At 38.2% G+C, this 20,026-nt stretch overlaps 2 protein-coding genes across 2 annotated transcripts; one reads left to right on the top strand and one right to left on the bottom strand.

The window, feature by feature from the left end:
• Window positions 1–581: 581 nt before the first annotated feature.
• cep41 (centrosomal protein 41) lies at window positions 582–6,766 on the top strand (the record flags this gene model as incomplete). Its single annotated transcript, XM_079255797.1, has 11 exons — window positions 582–614; window positions 893–956; window positions 1,077–1,124; window positions 2,414–2,475; window positions 2,714–2,762; window positions 2,862–3,006; window positions 5,020–5,186; window positions 5,258–5,325; window positions 5,432–5,546; window positions 6,267–6,482; window positions 6,648–6,766. 11 exons carry the CDS (start codon window positions 582–584, stop codon window positions 6,764–6,766), a joined length of 1,086 nt encoding a protein of 361 aa, XP_079111923.1.
• A 2,878-nt stretch (window positions 6,767–9,644) lies between these two features.
• LOC306768320 (carboxypeptidase A1-like) lies at window positions 9,645–19,488 on the bottom strand (the record flags this gene model as incomplete). Its single annotated transcript, XM_079256625.1, has 20 exons — window positions 19,401–19,488; window positions 18,069–18,150; window positions 17,815–17,949; window positions 17,624–17,728; window positions 16,860–16,961; window positions 16,594–16,695; window positions 16,387–16,497; window positions 15,906–15,996; window positions 15,256–15,455; window positions 15,054–15,138; window positions 14,526–14,698; window positions 12,179–12,313; window positions 11,947–11,997; window positions 11,544–11,645; window positions 11,287–11,388; window positions 11,095–11,205; window positions 10,891–10,984; window positions 10,390–10,589; window positions 10,188–10,272; window positions 9,645–9,832 (listed from the first exon to the last, which is right to left on the bottom strand). Exons 1-20 carry the CDS (start codon window positions 19,466–19,468, stop codon window positions 9,645–9,647), a joined length of 2,322 nt encoding a protein of 773 aa, XP_079112751.1. The 5' UTR covers window positions 19,469–19,488.
• Between the last annotated feature and the right edge of the window lie 538 nt (window positions 19,489–20,026).

Here is a 20,026-nt window from a genome sequence, read left to right as displayed (position 1 = left end):
TTGAAGAAACCTACAAAGTTTATAACTCCCGAACTTTTAATCAAATGTAAATGATGCATTCAAGACAAGATATGAAAATGGTCATTTTAAAAATCATAGCTAAAACGTTACAGTATAAATGCGGATACAGCTTAGAAATGCCATAATAATGCTCAGATTGAAGGACACTAGACTGTCCATTTAGATTTTTGAGCTGGCTGAGTTTGAGCGTTTTTTAATTAATGTATATAGAGAGATAAACTTGCATACTTATTGATTTTTATATATTTTGCTACGCTACATTGGTAGGAGTTGTAATTTAGTTAATTAATTTATTTTTTTAAAAATCACAGCTAAGAAAAATTAAATGACGTACAAGCTGAAAACCAGCTGCTACGAAAAAGTATCTTTCGAAAAAGGATGCATCTGAATGCTGCATGTCATGAACACACGCGTCTCCGCTGCTTAGCAACTAGACAGCTCGGAGGGGGGGAAAAAAGAACCAGTAACCTCTTCTCTGATTGGTCTGTGGAAGACAACTGGCGAATCACTGCTTATATTATTAAATATGTGAACTAATGTTTAGTATACGGTTTGAAAATATGTCGCTGAATCGGACCATCGGCAGTGTAGAGGTAAAGTTAATAAAAGGACTAAATTTCTTATTGAGCTGCTGACATACAAAGCAATGTAACCTAATTTGAAATGCGTGTAACCTTTTTGTGACTATTGTGTGGACCATGAAGCGCTAATATAGCTATCCTAGCAAGCTAACTAGGTAGCTATTAAGTTACAGTGTCAACAATAAGAGTTTAGAGTATTTATGCTTGAGGTTATTTTCTCTTTATTTTCTCAAGGGTAATAAATGTGCGTTTACGTTAAACAAAATGGGAATGCTTTTTCTTCCCCACAGTATATGAGGAAAAGGATACCGAAAAATTCCAAGTATGACCACGTCAAAACAAGGCTGGATACGGGTACCTTACATACACTGTCAGCACATATGTGTGATTGTTATTTATCTGTCCGAAAAACATTGAAAACCTTTTTTTCTCTGCGTGTATGTCTCATCTGCGTGATGTTTCTGTCATGTTTAGGATGTAGTCTTACGAAGTATATGGAGAGATTGGAGGAGATTAGAAAAAGTGAGTAACTTTTTAGCATCAAATTCAAAACGTCTTTATAAGCATGCATTTTGTTCCTGTTTGGGTTTTACCTGTGTTGTATCAGAAGGTATATTTACTTATTCAACATCAATGTCACTAAATGAGTTTTGTTTTGGGTTTTTTTTGTTTTTGTTTTGCTGTATTTATTTCAAAAGAATATCAGCAGATGAAAATGAGCTAATTACTTAAATACCCCCTATTTTTAGTGAATTGTTGGCCTAACTTTAGGTGGAATATATACTAAAAGTTATATTCTGATCTTTTATACCAAAATGAATGGGTAAATGAATAAATAGGTATATAATTAGAAAACTTTAAAAAAAAAAAAAAGAAAAAAACAGCAACTCATATCAGTGACTTCTTGAAGGATACAGTGTTATTGACTGATTAAGTACAGAGTAAAGACTTTCCCCACAAGGCTGCTACTGTATTCTGTTGGACCCATGGCATCGTTTCAATCTTGGAAATTACCATCATCATTTGTTCTGCACAGATGTAAACAGGTAGATCAGGTATTCCAGTCTGGCAGGATAATGAAAAAACAACACAGGATCCAATCTCAGCAAAAAAAAACAAAACTTTTTCTGTGTCTTTTTTCCCAGTAAACTGCATAGGAATTCATTGGAGTACAGTTACAGTGGCATTTGCCAACATGGCACTTTATTTGCTTCCCCTAGGATCTGTGAGTGTTTCTTCACTTGTTTGTACACTAGGGTACAGTTAAGTGGAATTGTTGTAACCCACTGACATTTCCCAGTTAAATAAGGTCTTTATGGGCAGTGACTGTCCACAGATTTCTCAAGGATAAGTGACACTGTTTCTTTCATTTTCCCACTGGTGTATTGTATTGCTGTCCACAAAAAATGCTGTGTGGGAATGGAACCAGACTATGAGGACATGTTGGCGAGGTCCCAACAGGGGTCTTTATCAGAGTGTGGTATACTGAGGTTACACTGATCAAGCAGTACAGATAAAAAACAGTCTGAGCGAGGCAGTGGGTATGCTGGTGGCAGCTTCAGTTAGCTGGTAGGATGGTAACAAACGGGATAGGGCTTCACTTTAATGAAGCACTAGAAAGGGGTGAGGAAAAGCAGGACGTTCAAGACCCAGGTAAGTTGTATATGAGACTTAAGCATTGAATTTATCATCTGTATGTCTTTCTGTGGCTGCCAACTTCCATGTAAAATAAGTGGAGAACATCAGGAATGTTTGGTTACATGTTGTTACAGATGATTTCAGACAACTTACCTTTTTTGTTCTTTTGTTAGATTACAGGTATCGTAAAGATGAAATCTTCAAAAGGTTAAAGGTGACGACTTTTGCACAGTTGGTAAGAATCAGTGCAGTATTAAGTGTATTGCAGAAGGGATTAATGAAAGCAGTTAACAAATGTAATTAAATGCAATAATTAATAGTTTAACTACTTAAGTGGTTGGCTGTTGACAGATGGCTTTGAATAAGTTTGGTTTATCTTTGGTGTCGGACCGCTGGGTAAATCAATCTTTCTTTAAAAGGTTCATTCTTGTTTTGGTTTAAAAATTCTTTCACTATTTTGCTTGTCACACCAGATACTTCAGGTAGCTTCTGTGTCAGACCTGAATGAAAGTGAAATTAATGGTGAGTCATATCGTGCACACGGTAATGTGTCAGACATATTTAGCATTGTTTCTACAATAACGGTACTGTTGTGTTTGACTCTCTGCTGCTGATTTGCAGATGGTGTTTCAGTGGTGTCTGATGCAGACCTGGAGTCCCTGTCTGAACAAACCAATGGCTCCCTTCAGACGTCGCCACTGCCGCAGAATCGCAGTGAAGAAAGCGGCAAGGAGATCTGCCACTCTGCCAGGTCGACACTTCTGAGGTACAAAATCCTACCGCATCCTTTCAAGTACCTCTGAACACAAGACAACATATTCCTTAAGGGTGCTTTAATCAGGGATCTTTCATTGTAAACAGTATCAGCTAGATGTAGATGACATGGTCTATTTTAAACTTTACAATATTGAATAATCAGTATTTAAAATATATTGGGGGAAGGACTGTATTGTTTGTGTATCTGAGAAGTGTATGTAAATGTTGTATTAGATTAGTTCAATTATCTGTAAACTCCCTGTTTACTGATTTTGATTGTCATCTCACCAGGCTCGGTGTTTTACAAAAACTACTTGTCCAATAATGTCTGATGTTCAAGAAAAATAGGTGTTATACATTAGCTGTAACTTAATCCTAGCAAATTGAATCGGTTTAGTCAAAATATGTTTTTGTGAAACAAATCTAATCGATTCAGGAAATTAGTGATGATACCCAGCCGTAATGGATATCTCTAGTTGTGAGTCATACAGAGCTGTAAAACAATTATCCTTAATATCAGGTACTCTCCCCTAGATCCATCCCCCAAAATCACTACCATAACTTCATAACCATAACCCTACATTTGCCTCTCCTGTACCTCCATCCTCCTGTAGTCTGTTTAACAAACTGCTCTCTGAGCACTGAGCTTCTACAGTTGAATCCCAGGAGTGTAACTCTATCTGCTGCCCTGTGGGGGGGGGGGGGGGGGGCAGGCAATCCTTTGTAAGGCTAGCATCGTACCATGGGAACAACGGGTGGAGTTAGAAAGTAGGCCTATGCATGTATCGACACACACAGGAACTGGTGAACTTCTGTAGTTTTGTTATCAACTCACAATATTGAAAATTAAAACTGTTAAAAAGATTAAATTTATAAACAGTTTAGCGGTTGTTGCTATGGCAAAATAGAAATGTCGAAAAAGAAAATTTCCCTTTGGGTTTTTCCACAGTATTACCATGGTGATCGATCCTGATTGATCATAGATCAGGACGATCCTTATGCAGCTTTCTTTATTTCTTCACACAATTCTTTAATATTCAGAAAAGGGCTATGATATGTTCTTTCTGGGGTTTCTAGATAATCTGAATTGTTAAAATGAGATGGATGGACAGATAGATACACAGACAGACATGTGCTTTATTTATCCAGTGAAGGAAATGTCTTTGTCACTACAGCCACCATATGTACCATAAATAACAGAATAGATGTGATATTATACAGTTAGATATGCATAGATAGATAGATAGATAGATAGATAGATAGATAGATAGATATAGATGTAGATCGATATGATATCGAACAAAGACTGTAAACACAGATAAAATAAACTCAAATAAACAGATTATATACAAGAAAGACACAAATACACATCAATACAGGAAGACTGTACAATTATGACATGGATCCAATATAGAATAATAAGTCAGATATGCTATGATGGTTTTAATAAGGATATGCACAGTTGAAGGAAGTTTTATGGGTGAGGTGGTGGAAAAACAATGATCAGTGCAGAGATACAATCTTTTTTCACACATGAAAGACTGAATATATGCAGTTCTAGTGAATGGGAAGAATGATTTTTCGTAAGCCTTCAGCTATGACAGTGGAGCTGCAGGAGTCCTTCCAGTAGAAAGTGTAGTTGGTGTGAGGAATTGTCCACAATAGAGACCAGTTTGTTCAGAAATGTCATTTAATAATTTAGTCCTTTTAATCATAACCCAAAGCTAAAAAACAAAGAAACAGAGTGAATCTAACTTGGCCAGTAGTTTTCAACTCTGGCTCTTAAGACATTCTTAGCTTCAGACGGTGTATTTACAGTGTTCACATCACCCACCACTGCTATATTAAACAGAAGCCTTCAACAATTTTGCGTCAGATACCAGTGAGGGTCTGTAAGCAGATGTTTTTAGGTGACGCCGTACTCAGAAAAGTAGTTTCTCTTACTCAAATGACACTTTTCCTTCCTGGATGATGAAAAAAAGACATAAGACCAAATGGTCTCTGTTTTTTTCATCTTTGGCAGTGTTATCAGTGGTGTAGGAGAACTTAACTTGGACGAGAATAATCAGAAGGTGGTGAATGAGTCGTCTCCCAGCCCTGCACCAGCTGCCAGGCTGTACCCTGACTGCCCCTACCTGCTGCTTGACGTACGGGACCGCGAACAGTACGACTGCTGCCACATCATAAGTGGTGGGTGGCCAGATTGTATAGTTGGTTTTCCAGAGTTTTTCATTCATTCTAATCACTTTTCTTCCCTTCAGCCCACAGTTTCCCCATTGCCATGTTGTCTCGGACGATGAACCCTTACACCAAAGAAGTGCTGGAATATGTATCTTTTATCACAAACTTCACAAAACATTTACTTGTCATTCCTTCATGCAACCAAATATGCTTTCGGGGTTTGCTTTGTGCACCTTAACCCACAATTTGTGTAGAAAAATGCACCAGGGAAGATCATCATCTTGTATGATGAAGATGAGAGAATAGCAAGCCAGGCTGCTACCATGATGTGTGAAAGAGGATTTGAGAACCTCTTCATGCTCTGCGGAGGTAAGTTCTGATCTCACTGAACCATTTGATCCACAGAACCTCTGGATTAAATGATTCAGTGATAAATGATTAAAAAAAAAAAATGGGGTTGATGATTAGATTTATTAACAGCAAAGCAAAAAGCAACAGTGAAACACTTGAAACTTCCCACTTCTAAGGAACAACAAAAGCAGCATGAGAAGTTCAAGTTGACCGGGAAAAAGCAGTGGATTGTGGGACATTTGTATTCTGTGCAAGCTGAGAGCAGATATGCCTGCAAATTTTTATTTTCCTGAGATCAGGAAGCTTTATTTCTCGTGAGGAGTTCTTTTATCATGTTGTCTTGAAAATCAAAATGGGCCTGTAGGTTTCTCAGGGTGACCAGGTCATTTTCCCCAGGTCATTCGATGATCAGGGTGAGATTTAAAATTAGAATTGGCCTAATTTACCATAATTTCCAGGCTATAAAACGCTACTTTTTCACATAATTTGAACCCTGTGGCTTCAGCAATAAGGCAGCAAATGTATGATTTTTACTGACTAATGAGTCATTTTGCACTTCATGCACACACCGTCATCATAGAAAACACACAAAGAAATGAATATGATGACGCCTTCAAGTAAAAGATGTCTGTTGTAGAAGGAAATGCGACCGATTGCCAGCTTTGCATGGTCCATCTTTCAAATCTGTTTAGTAAGTGAAAATCATTGTTCCATCTCTTTTTTTTCCATCCTCCTCAGGTCTCAAAGTAATAGCTCAGAAATTTCCAAGTGGAATGACAACAGGCTCCATACCGCCCTCTTGCTTGTCTCCTCCCAAATCACTGAAGGGGAGGAAACATTCTGCGCCTCAGCAGCCAGCAGAGGCAGCAGGGAAGAGGTGGCGCTTTACATCAGAGGAGTTGTCACAGATCCAGGAACAACTGGAGAATATAGTCATACCCAGTAGCTCGAACAGTAAGAGTACGCTCTGTTCTCCCAAATTACAAAATCTCTACTTGTAAATGAAGCAGTAAAGAGTTAAAGTCGCTGTTCAAATGTTAAGAGCAAAAGCTTTTATTTTCATGTGAAGACACCATTACAACATGTTCTTTTTGCTGTGTGTGATTTTTTTTACTCCAGGCCGTATGTCCAGCCGTATGTCAGCCACCAGTGCCCAGTCGAAAGCCTCCAGCCAGCGGAGCTCCTCCACAGCTGGAAGAAGCAGCTGCATTGTTCAGAGCAGCAGACCTTGGAAATAGCCTCATCCGCTTCTCCAGCACCAACTGTACCTCCATCACAAAGTGCATACATCATCTATGTCGTGACTTTGGGCTGCAATATCCAAAATAATGTAAAGGTGGACAAGTAAAATCAGAATTATTTTACTGCAGCCTGTTTTTTAATTCTCTGCAAAACACCTTACTTCTACATTTGGTCAATTAGATTTATTTGGCAATTAAAAATAAGGAGAAACATAAATTATTATTATTAGGTAGTATTTTATGTTGTTATTTTTATAAATGGTGTAGTTCTGATTTTTTTGCACAGTGCTTCATCTGTGAACATGAGTAGTGTCAGCTCTATTTGCACTCCGTTACTGGTTCCTGTAACACTATTCACCAATTTTGAGCAGCAAATGAATTTGTGTAGTTTATATTTTACTTCTGTCGATGGTTAGTTCAAAATTCAGAATGTAAAGCGACGCCATTCGATTTGATGTTTGAATTCCACCAAATGTTTTTAAGACTGAAGAATATGCTGTGAATCTTTGTATTATATGAAATGTGTTGATATTGTTGCCGAGCCTGATCCACTTTAAGTTTTTAGTGTGATGCTGTTGTTACGTCCCACCAGCAGCCTTTTCATGCCCTTGTAGTTGCTTTTGGAGCTCATGTGTTGAAAGTAATCCAAGAGTAAATTGATCACATTGACTGACTGAAGCCTTTTCAAAAGCAGGAATATGAAGCAAACAGGAAAAAAAAAGGCTTTTTGGTCAGACTGCATTTGAGGAACAGAACTCCTGATTTGTGGCCTTTCATTGTGGGGGTGTATTTTTGGCTTGTTGTATGAAGTGATTTATGATTGCTTTAAGTAATGTCTTCACCATCAGTCTTAACTTGTATAAATAAAGTGGATGCATGCTTTTATTTGTAAATTAATGTCAAATAAAGAGTCAGAAGGTGTTTGTGTTCTGAGATGACTATTTTACTGCTATGTGAAAAGAAAGCTAGCCTTTTAATTCTACTCTTTCATACAGACATTTATGGAGTAGTTCCTCCCCTCCAAAACTGTCAAATGTGGTAGAGAAACTGTTTAACTTACAAATATTCACATGCTTCACAAGTTTCAAATTATTGTCATGAATTCTTAATGTAGTGACAAGCAGAAAAGGGCTAAATAATGTAGAAAATGGTTGGCAGAGCTGTGAAGCGACACTGTAAAAAATATAAGTGAAAACTTACCGGCCAGTCTAGCAGATGATAAATGAAGCAAAATATTTCATGTATTTGTCCTGGCAGTATTAAGTTTTTTCCAAATACTGGTCCATTATGTAGCATCCGTCTGTTGGCTGCCCACGTACTTTAGTGTATATTGTGCCATTGAGATGCTGCCTGAGTAAAATGCAGCTGAAAGAGGAGAGAAGTTTAAATGAAGTGACATGTAGAAGGGAAAAATGTTGTTGAAAATAACAGGTTACAAGACAAGAGGAGATGGGGAAAGATGTTAATGGAAAAACAAAGAAACAATGTTGGGTCATGAGCAGCTGGTGTTCAATCAAAACACTGTTGCTGTTTGACATTATTATAAAATACATATATATATATATATATATATACATATATATATATATCCCTGTGGGGTAAAGAAACATGTATGATTATGAGTGCAACTGTAGAAATCTAATGTGGGTGATATTCCCCCTATGAAAACAATTGGTAGGTAAAAATCTGATTGGCTGGTATCTTCATGAAACACACTTTTTAAACTTTATTTCAGGTCTTAAACTTTCAAACACTGACTTCAAAGTTTCTAAACATTTTCTTTCAGTTTCACATTAAGACAGGGTTTTAATCCCATACACGTGCAGCTTGTGCATTCCATAGACACTGAGAATGTGTACAGACATGATAGACATAAACATATGCTGAATGTGCAGTGTCTGTGTTGCCAAAGGCATAATTACCCACATTGTGGCAAAATATTTAAAGACAGTGCTTGACTGTTTTACCTTGAAGTGAGTTTGGAGACAGCTGGTTTATGAGTTGGTCAATTTATGAAAAATAAGGTAAAGGCCTACATTTGAAACAAGATTATGTATCATATTTGTTCATATTACTTTTTAAGGTGACAGTGTATACCTTCTACACTCCACAACTTCAGTTATTTTATTTACAAACATTTTATTATGTATCAATTTTGGTTTTGTTTGCCTTCTAATGTCTTGATAAGTTCTTCTTACTTCATCCACTGTTCCCATTATTTTACCGCCAGCATTTTTTTTTTTTTTTTTAATTTGCTCCCATATAGTGTTTGTTTGTGTTGCAGTCAGATTTCTTTGCTGTAGGTCATTTAAGTTTTTGTTGGTTTCATCATCAACCAATGCCTCCATTTTCATGTATTTAAATTCATATTGCACTTTCTCTTAAAACTTGCCATGCTGCAAACCATGAAATGCCAAAAAACTCATTTAAATGGTGTCTCCAAAACATTTGCATCTGCCACTATTTATGCAATTGCTCTTAATAAATCTCCCACCAACCATGGTTCAACCCCACATGCAATATTCTGGATCGCACGCTCAAATTACTACATGCAAATTGGGATCTTAGTAGATCTGATCCACAGAGTTTTTGCCTCATGAGACCAAAGAAAGCTCTGATATTGGTCTAATATTTTAAACTTCAGTCTCCCTGCAAAAGTTGCATGTTGTATAACAGTTATAAATGCATAAAGCTTATGTAATATTGCACTATAAATAAAGAAAATATATATAAAAGTACCCAAACTTTCATTTTCCAGTATTTCTTTATTTTATTTTATTTTTTTTTCTGTTTATGCTCTTGAGAATGTTAAAATATTAATATTGTGGAGGGCTCTCTGCTGGATTTCCCATTATTCCAGATACAAACACATTCATTAATATGGGTTCTTAAAGGTGTGATCCATGATGGCCTTCAGAGCCAGCCATGTCTCCTGGGCTGTTGGGATAATCAAGGGAGCAGGTAGCAGGAAGCCATAGCTGCCGGTGTCCCTCAGCTCGAAGGTGTACGAGTACTTGATTCCCTGGTTGTATGTCCAGTCAATGGTGCCGCCACTGGCTTGATCTGCAGTGACAAACAAGCATTGTTTACATCATAACATAGATTGACTAGTCAAGGGACCAAAATGAGATCACCAGGGGTTCCAGTCTGGCAGGCAGGATGAATTTACACACACGTATATACTTCAAACTGTGTCAATTTTTCACCAAAATTGGTGAAAAATGTATTTTCACTCTTTTAGCAGTATAACAGAGGGGGAGGGTTTCCATTATTTAGAAGTTCTTGTGTTAAAGTTCCTTTCGCTCACTGAAAGACAGTTAAACCTGTTTCATTAACTACAGAAAATGTTTACAATCTGCTTTGATGTGAAATCAAGTGAAACTGCTCTGTATTTGTCAGCAGTCCAGATAAAACTTACAGATGGTGTTGATGATGCTGCCGTATCTGTAGCGGGTTCCATACATAGAGGCCAGGTCAGTGATGGCCTTCTGAGCCAGTTTATGCTGTGAAAAAAGGTGACAGTTTCACTTCTCTGTGTTGCTGAAGGATATTCTGACACTTTTCAGTGTTACTTGAAAATCATATCTGGAATGAAAGAAACTAGAAAGGACTTTTCGCACCAGCTCAGCCTGGTCCTTGGCAGGAGTGTAGGTGTAACCATACGGGTACAGGAGCATCTGAGAGTAGGAATGGATGGACATGAAGGCCTTGATGTTGCCATGAGACTTCACAAAATCTACGATGGACTTGACCTCAGACTCAGAGTGAGCCCTGGGTCCACGATAGATATCTGAGCAGGGGTTGTTGCTAGAACCGGGTCCTAAATCAAATAAAATTCTGTTATCACTGGGAATAAATGTGATGAAAACACCTGACTCCATGAAAAGATTGGAATTAATTTCTTCGTACTGATCTCATCTGCTCTGTTCCTTAAAGATTCTTCAAAAATATAATTTTGCACATTCAAAAACACAAACAAAACCCCTATGTGTAAGATATGGAGTTCAGAAATGTATTGCCATCTAGTGGAATCACTAAAATAAGAGGATTTGGTGCTTTCCTTACAGAACACTGGGTTTTTTTCTTTACGAACATTTCCTGTGTAGAGAAAAATGCATCACCTCCAAAACCAGCATCCCAGTTTCTGTTTGGGTCCACCCCCACACACCGGGGCCATCCAGGGTTAGGCTTCCTGGTCTTACGCCACATACGGTTCTGAAGAAAAAAAAGAAAATGAAGGTAACACAAGAAGAGTGAGTACGATGAGATTCCATGCTTCTTTAGTACTGTAGGTGTGGAAAAATGTCAGGTTATGAGTGTCTCACAGCAGTGTGGGTGTAGTAGTATCCATCAGGGTTGGTCACAATCTCCAGGAAGATGTCCATCTTGTCGAGGATGGCAGTCAGAGCAGGGTCACGTCTGTAATCAGTCATGATCTGATGACCAAAATACAATAAATCCAGCAGGTCAAACATGGGAGAAACAGAAGATAGAATAAATATGATTTATCAAAGCACCTTCTTGGCAAACCAGGTGCCGCTGGCCTGAGTGACCCATTCCCTGGAGTGGATTCCAGTGTCTATCCAGATGGCGGGCCGGTTTGTCCCACCAGTGCTGAACTGCAACAAAGGAAAGAAAAGGAATAATTAAAACACGATATACACAGATAACAGATATGTTAGCGGTTTTGGGTTGTGAAACATTTTTTGACCATTTGGTGGTTTTATAAAAGCAGGACTTACTATTCTCTAGTGAATTGTTAGCACACTCTCACCTTCAGCACATTGAGGGGACGGCCTTCGAAGCTCTGACCAATCACTATCTTACTGACCATACTGGGATTCTCAGTCACCAGCATGTCCGTGAAATTATAAATCTGAAATAAAGAAAAAATCGGCCTTTGAATATCTATTTATCAGCTGGGAATGCCATTAATCACTGAAGCTGCTACAAATTTGCCATTCAATTAGTTTTTTATATGACAGGCACATTTTTCTTGCATTGCACAACTATAATTATCACAGTCAGTCTGTGCAGTAAGTTTTAGGTCTGATCCAACACTTGGTCAAGAATTAATAATTGTTGCAATAATCCTCATATATCTCATTTCAGGTTTGACCTTAACTAATCAGTCAAACCTTTGCTTCACTGTATTCAGAGGAAATGTGTACACTTACCTCAGCAAGGTTGTGGTACTTTGAGTAGTCAAAGTTGTCAGTGTTTCTGGGCTGAGGAACACCAGCAACAGGCTTCATTTCCTTCTGTTCCTTATCTAGGAGTACCTGCAGAATTTCTGGTTGAGTTCTTCCTCAGAAACTCAAAATCTGGTACATGAAAGAATTTAAATAATACTATTCTTCCAATCAATGCCCAGACTAAGGATTCCAAACTCTAAATCTCATAGTTTACCTGCAGGTTTTGGATCATAACATGGTACTGGATGCCCAGGTTGTCAAGGTGACCTTTAACAGACCGCAGGCTGTGGTAAGGAACTCTGACATCCACAGAAGAGGACACACCAGTCACTGGTCTCCAGAAGTCCAGCTGAAGGAAAACGCACATTTCACATATTGGAGTCCATGCTTTTTTAAATAATCTTTATGTAAGAGTTTATTTTTAATCTAAAACCTCAAATTCCATCATGTCCTCCAGGTTTTTGACAAGAGAAAGCTGGACATCATCCTTTACAAAGATCTGCAGCACCTGATGCCTGCAGAAAAGGTGACCACAAAGTTTCACAACCTTTTAATCAACAAAGAGTTGGCACACAAGGGTCTGAAGCAAGAAGGCTTGGCAACTTCTGCTTCTGACGAAGTGGCATTGCGACAAAACGAGCTCTTTACACCATCCCACTGTTAAAACATGGAGCATTTTTATCTGATTATTTGTCCACCTGTAAGCTTTTTATATGAGCTGGTGGGGCAAAAATAAAGTTAACGTTAAATTATATTGAAAACCATTAGTGCCCACACACAAAGTGATTACACATGAACAGATAAAGTATTTGCATAAATTGCCAATATGACAAAAACAGATACAAAAGAACTTCATTTGCTTTTGTTGAAAATACACCAGTCTTTTCCTCGTATCCTTCAACAGAAAAACAGCAACACCACAGGATTAAGTACATGAAAACATACAAGTTGAGCCTTTTGAGTTTGTACATTGCATTTGCACTATATCTGTTCATATATACATATAGATAGATAGCTAGCTAGATAGATAGATAGCTAGATAGATAGATAGATAGATAGATAGATAGATAGATAGATAGATAGATAGATAGATAGATAGATAGATAGATAGATAGATAGATAGATAGATAGATAGATAGATAGATAGATAGATAGATAGATAGATAGATAGATAGATTATCTCGTAAAGCACTGTGCAAATGTTCCCAGAGGCAAAAATGAAATCTATTGTGTTTTAAAGGTGAAACTTTGTGAATGTAATTAAATCATTCCCCCTTTAATCATCTGCAAAGTGCTGCATAATGACCCCACTTACCCTTTAAACGTCTCCTTGCAAAGAACAGCTACAAACAGTGTGTTGAGTGTGAGCAGCCCCCTCATCATGACCAAGCGATATGAGCTGAGAAGGACTTGCAGGGTTTACATGCAGGAGAGGTCACAAGTTGTTACATTATGCAGGAACATGGTTGTGTTAATGACATATCAACAGTTGCAACATGCTATTACACATCATGCTTTTGACAGACTGAAGTTGGTCCAGGTTTAAAATAGAAAGGAGGGTTGTCTGGGGTCTGCTTGTTTGTCATTTGGTTGAATTGCACACATAAAGAGAGGAATCATTGTTTTCCTCATCATACACTGTATTTACTTTCTGTAAACTGGTTTCTAAGGTCCACTGTTGTCAAATAACTATTGACTTTTTTGAGAATTTTATGTGGAATTTTCTAAAACTTTGCATTCATAGTTTAGAAAAGAATTTAAATGTGTGAACCACTTCATCAGGAGAGCCTTTTGTCCAGTCTTTTCTGGACACATTTCCTTAAAATCCTTTTTTTTATTTCTTCGGCTTTTTGAGTTGCATGGCACTTGTGTGGTCTCTGTTTGTCTTTTTTACATCATTTAATCTTCTAATTCCTTTTTGTGTACCACTGTGTTTTAGTGTTTTTTAGTTATATTTTATTTCCATACTTTTCAGCGTGTTTTTGTTTTTCACATCTTTAAGCCTCTTCTGATGAGCAGAATCTGTCTGTGTGGAATATCTTAGGCCTGGGATACCATATATGCTGACAATGCGTCCATGTATCGTGGTGTCAAAATGTTCTCAGCGGCACATACGCCACATGCGTTGGTTAGAGTTTACTTATCTTAATTATTAGCAGTATTTCTGATACTGTTTTCTACATTGGTATACATGTTTTTTGTTGTTGTTTTTGTTGTTGAGTTCTTTTTTAAACACTAATGCTATATAATGTTTTTAATGCCAAATAATTAAAATGGAGTGGATTAATTTTTTTTTTTGTAATTGTTCATAAAAATCTGCAGTGTGAAAAAGGTGTAACTGCATGAAGCTGATGTAAAATGCTCGGAAATGACTGAAAAATAGAATCCAACCTTTAGTTTTCCATAGTTTATTAAATTCTTTCTCTGTGCTCTTCAGGATATTAAGAGATGCACGTGTTAGTTTCAGAGATGTTACTGCGACAGTTTCATCAGTGGAACGTTGGGGGGGGGTGTCTACTGAGTTATTCCAGATGCAAACACACACATTAATATGGGTTTTTTAAGGTGTGATCCATGATGGCCATCAGAGCCAGCCATGTCTCCTGAGCTGTGGGGATGATCTGGCTGGCGGGCAGGAGGAAGCCGTAGCGGCCGGTGTCCCTCAGCTCGAAGGTGTACGAGTACTTGATTCCCTGGTTGTATGTCCAGTCAATGGTGCCGCCACTGGCTTGATCTGCAGTGACAAACAAGCATTGTTTACATCATAACATAGATTGACTAGTCAAGGGACCAAAATGAGATCACCAGGGGTTCCAGTCTGGCAGGCAGGATGAATTTACACACACGTATATACTTCAAACTGTGTCAATTTTTCACCAAAATTGGTGAAAAATGTATTTTCACTCTTTTAGCAGTATAACAGAGGGGGAGGGTTTCCATTATTTAGAAGTTCTTGTGTTAAAGTTCCTTTCGCTCACTGAAAGACAGTTAAACCTGTTTCATTAACTACAGAAAATGTTTACAATCTGCTTTGATGTGAAATCAAGTGAAACTGCTCTGTATTTGTCAGCAGTCCAGATAAAACTTACAGATGGTGTTGATGATGCTGCCGTATCTGTAGCGGGTTCCATACATAGAGGCCAGGTCAGTGATGGCCTTCTGAGCCAGTTTATGCTGTGAAAAAAGGTGACAGTTTCACTTCTCTGTGTTGCTGAAGGATATTCTGACACTTTTCAGTGTTACTTGAAAATCATATCTGGAATGAAAGAAACTAGAATGGACTTTTCGCACCAGCTCAGCCTGGTCCTTGGCAGGAGTGGAGGTGTAACCATACGGGTACAGGAGCATCTGAGAGTAGGAATGGATGGACATGAAGGCCTTGATGTTGCCATGAGACTTCACAAAATCTACGATGGACTTGACCTCAGACTCAGAGTGAGCCCTGGGTCCACGATAGACCTCTGAGCAGGGGTTGTTGCTGGCACCAGGTTCTATAAACCCAGAGAAACCAATCCCACTGTTAAGTGAAAGGCATTACTGAAAAGCACCAGTATGATCCCATGTGATGTTAATAAACACTGTGCCTTTAAAAGCTCCTTTAAAACTCTGCTTGCATTTATTTATTTTTTTATTCAAAGATGTTTTCTGAACAAAATAAGCCTCTATAGTCAAACACTTAATGTAACTGGTTGCCACAGCATGTGTTATTCAGTTTGCTTCCTGAGGTCTAACAAAGAATGACATCAGTTTTAGCATTTTTTCTTTTGTTTTAAATTAACCCCTCTTGACAAGAAAATGACATTATTTTTGAGATAATAACAATAAAAAACATTTAAAGTGTGAAAAATGTCAGCTTCTGTACATTAGCCTTGAAGCTTAAGGTGATTAAAGTGATAATATGTGATTTATTTGTATGTTTCAGCAATAAAGGAAGGCATTACGTCCAAATCCAGCATCCCAATTCCTGTTGGGATCAACTCCAACACAGCTGGAACCAGAGTTGGGTTTCCTTGTCTTGCGCCACATGCGGTTCTGAAAACATCAAGTTATTCTTCGTGTTAGAATTAACATTCATCACACAGTTATTTACATTGGAATGACTCGAATTTTTTTTGGAAAAGAAAATATGATTTTTCTTTGACTTAGAGATTAAACAGGCCCAGATGATACTAAATGAATACATTTATCCTTTTTCCACACTAAAATTCGTAAACAGTCAAAGCAGATAGCAACACTTCCTGGTTCTGGTTGCTCAGGAGATTGAATCAAAGAGCAGATTCAATTCAGCCTGTTGGCAGCTATGTTTTATGAATGTTTATATGAAAGCAGTTATTTTAACCTATGTCTTGTATGACGATCAACCTTGTGATTTATATCCCTGGTGGAAAATAAATTGCATGAAACAACTGATGAGTGTCTCACAGAGTTGTGGGTGTAGTAGTATCCATCAGGGTTGGTCACAATCTCCAGGAAGATGTCCATCTTGTCGAGGATGGCAGTCAGAGCAGGGTCACGTCCGTAATCAGTCACAATCTGATGACCAAAATACAAAGGTTATGATATGATTGCAACGTGTTGGTGTTGAGCAGTGGAAGAAAAGGAAAATAGAATGAATATTATTTACAACACCTTCTTGGCAAACCAGGTGCCACTGGCCTGAGTGACCCATTCCCTGGAGTGGATTCCAGTGTCGATCCAGATGGCGGGACGGTTAGTTCCACCAGTGCTGAACTAGAACAGATAAGCAGTAGTCATGTGACTGTGTTGAGAAGGTGGAACAACACACTGCATGAACTTTACTTTGCTATTCTCACATGCAGAGAACTAAATTTCATAGGAAGGTTTTTAACTCATCTTCAGTGCAAACACTTGTTTTCCTGGACTTTTCTTTTTACCTTGAGCACATTGAGGGGACGGCCCTGGTAGCTCTGACCGATCACTATCTTGCTGACCATGTTGGGATTCTCAGCCACCAGCATGTCCTGGAAACTGTAGATCTAAAACAAAGACAAAATCCTCTTCTGAATACACACTCATACACACACCAAACTGAGAACATGTCGTTGAGTTCCAGCTCACTGGCATCAGGTATTCCTGTATTTAATGTTCAGGAATATAAACCGAGCAGAGCTCTTAGATCCAAAGACCCAAGTCAGCTAGTCCAGACCAGAGTCCAGACTAAACATGGAGAAGCAGCCTTTAATGTAGACACTTTTAAATCCAGATAAAAACATTTCTTTTCCCGTGCACCTGCATGAAATCTGCAAGGTAACTTTTAACATATCTTGCTTTTAATTATTTGAATTTAATTTATTTATTTTGTTTTGTTGTGATATTTGCCATTTGATTTTGCCTTCCTGGTTTCTTTACACCTTCTGTAATGCTTTTAATGTTGTCTGTTTCAATCCATCCATATATTTTCTATGCAGCTTAATCCAGATGTGGGTTGGGGGAAGCTGGAATCTTCTCTGCAACTAGCAGTTATGTAAAGCACTTTAAATGGCCTTGTACATGAAATGTGAGATATAAATAAACTTACCTAGCCCTGCCTAATTTCATAGTGCTTGCTGCTCTTGTTATAATTCGCTTTACTGCACATTGGTAGTCAAAGGAGGTGCATTCACTGACCTCAGTAGTCAGAGGAGGTGCATTTACTGACCTCATCAATAGGGTGGTATGAAGAGAAGTCATAGCTGTCAGTGTTCCTGGGCTCAGAAACACGAGCCGCTGTCTGCATCTCTTCAAGCTCCTTATCCAGCAGCACCTGAAGCATCAGAGCATAATTCATGTTTAAGTTACAGATCAGCAGACTACTTAAATTCCACATGGTTACAGAGTTTATCAATGTACCTGCAGGTCTTCAATCATGGTGGAGTACTCGATTTCCAGGCTCTCCAGGTAACTTTTAACAGACTGCAGAGTGTGGGAGGGCACCCTGACATCCACAGGAATGGACACACCAGTCACACCCCTCCAGAAGTCCAGCTGAGAGATCACAGATCCACATGTAAATTTTCTAGTTTATGAGCAGATTTGATGTTTTTGCTCTTCATATATTATCCTAAAAACATTGTACTTAAATCTGATATAGGTGGATAACTGACCTCAAAATCAATCATGTCCTCCAGGACCTTGATATAAGACAGCTGGGCTTCATTTTTTGGGATCAGCTGAAGCACCTGATGCCTGCAAAATAAACACCACAGTTTTAGAACCTTTTAGTGAAAAAATGAGCCATCTGTTTGGACTTAAAAGGTAACATTTTAATCATTTTAGATGCTTAAGTTGAGATGGTCACAAAGTAATGACTGAATATCTCAGGTCAGGTGGAAGAGTAGTTGTCTTCCACCTGGAAGGTCAGCAGCTCGATTCCAGGCTACATGATTAAGTGTTCTTGGGCAAGACACTAAAGCCTGTATCACACCCCCAACTCAGTTTAAAGAGGAAGTGAAGAGTTTTCATTTACTAATGTTTTTATGAGGTACATTAGTTTCCATAGCATCTATTTTATTACAAAAGTCAAAATTTGTCATTCAGATAGTTAGCTGTGTTTACCTTCAAGCTGTTGAGACATTCACACTGATTTATGTGGCCAACAAAAAGACAATGTAATCATTGATAGGCAGCAGAAGAAAAACATAAATGTAGCCATCCCGAATGATGCTGACATCAGAAAAAAACTACAGAAATACAAAGGGCTTATAGAAAAGTTAAAGGAAGCTGGGAAGGTTAAGGCAACAGCTGTTTCCATGGTAATCAGAAAACTTCAGGTATGAGGTACCCATGTCTGGATAAAGAACAATAAAAGATTGATTTAACACTGGACAAAGGCTGACTTACAGTTTGAGTGTCACTCACAAGGGTTGCCATAGATACTTACAGACCTTGAGCAATCAGTAGAGAAGCCTACATAGTTCAAATTTATTCTAAATGCATACTTCTTTTTCTCTCCTTTGTTGAGAGAGAATAAGTCATCTTTTTAGTAGGAGGTTTTTGTCATGTCTACTTTTCTTCACCTAAAAAATGAATACTAAAACCAGGTTTGATTCACAGCTCCTATTTGTGCTGCCCAAGACAGAAATGAGAAGAAATGCTATCTGATATTTTTATGTTAGCCTCCTGATTCACAGATATACAAAAGTTTTTGGTATTTTTCCCCCACACTAGGTCAGTTTTTGGTCAAATGGGAAAGTCCTTTAAATCCATGAATGGAGCTTAAATTTAGGAAAACTATGCTGCCAAAAAAAAAGTTGCCTTGCACTAAATTCTGTTTCCACCACTTCATATAAAGATGAAAGGTGAAGAGAAAAAAAAAGAATGAAAGCTGAAGAGAAACAATTCATGGCATATTTTTTGTAGGATTACTCACTGTTCTCATTTTGCCTCAAAAAGTAAAATTATTGTTAGCTATGGGAAGGTTTAAGTTTTTAACTCACCCTTGAAACGTCTCCTTTCCGAGAACAGCCACAATCAGTGCGGCGAATGCAAGTAGACCCCTCATCATGCCCAACAGTGTGAGCCCGTCGGGACTGGACACTGGCTTTTATGGCAGAAAGTGCCAGGTAAGCTGAGTCAACCTTGACCTGACTGATGTGTTGTCACCAGCTGCCCTCGTTCCCACACTGCCTGAAGATACCACGCTGAAAGTTGCTCCACACGGCGCTGTGGGGGGTTTTCAGCAAGGAGAAACTTACAAACTTGCTGGATTTGTTCAAATAAATTCTCTTCAGTTCAATGACATATAAAGAGAGCGAGAGAGAGAGAGAGAGAGAGAGAGAAGTTTGAGTTTAGTTTAATGCTAACTCTTGTTCAGTGACTTAGCAGTGAGTTTTTATTAATGCTTTGTCATGTCGTGTGTTATTTCTGAAATCTTCCCAGAATATTATTCATGCCATACTATCTTATCATTCATGATGTGTGCTAGAAACAGAAACATTGACTGGAAACACTGCAGTGACACAATACTCTTTGTCTATTATCAGTTTGCACAATGTGCTGCTCTATAAATAATGTCTGCAACTTAAGATGGAGTTTCAGTGCTCAGTATGAAATCATGTTTAGC

Source organism: Telmatherina bonti, assembly GCF_933228915.1.
Source record: "Telmatherina bonti genome assembly, chromosome: 2".
Taxonomy (NCBI): domain Eukaryota; kingdom Metazoa; phylum Chordata; class Actinopteri; order Atheriniformes; family Telmatherinidae; genus Telmatherina; species Telmatherina bonti.
This window is presented reverse-complemented; position numbering and strand designations above follow the sequence as displayed.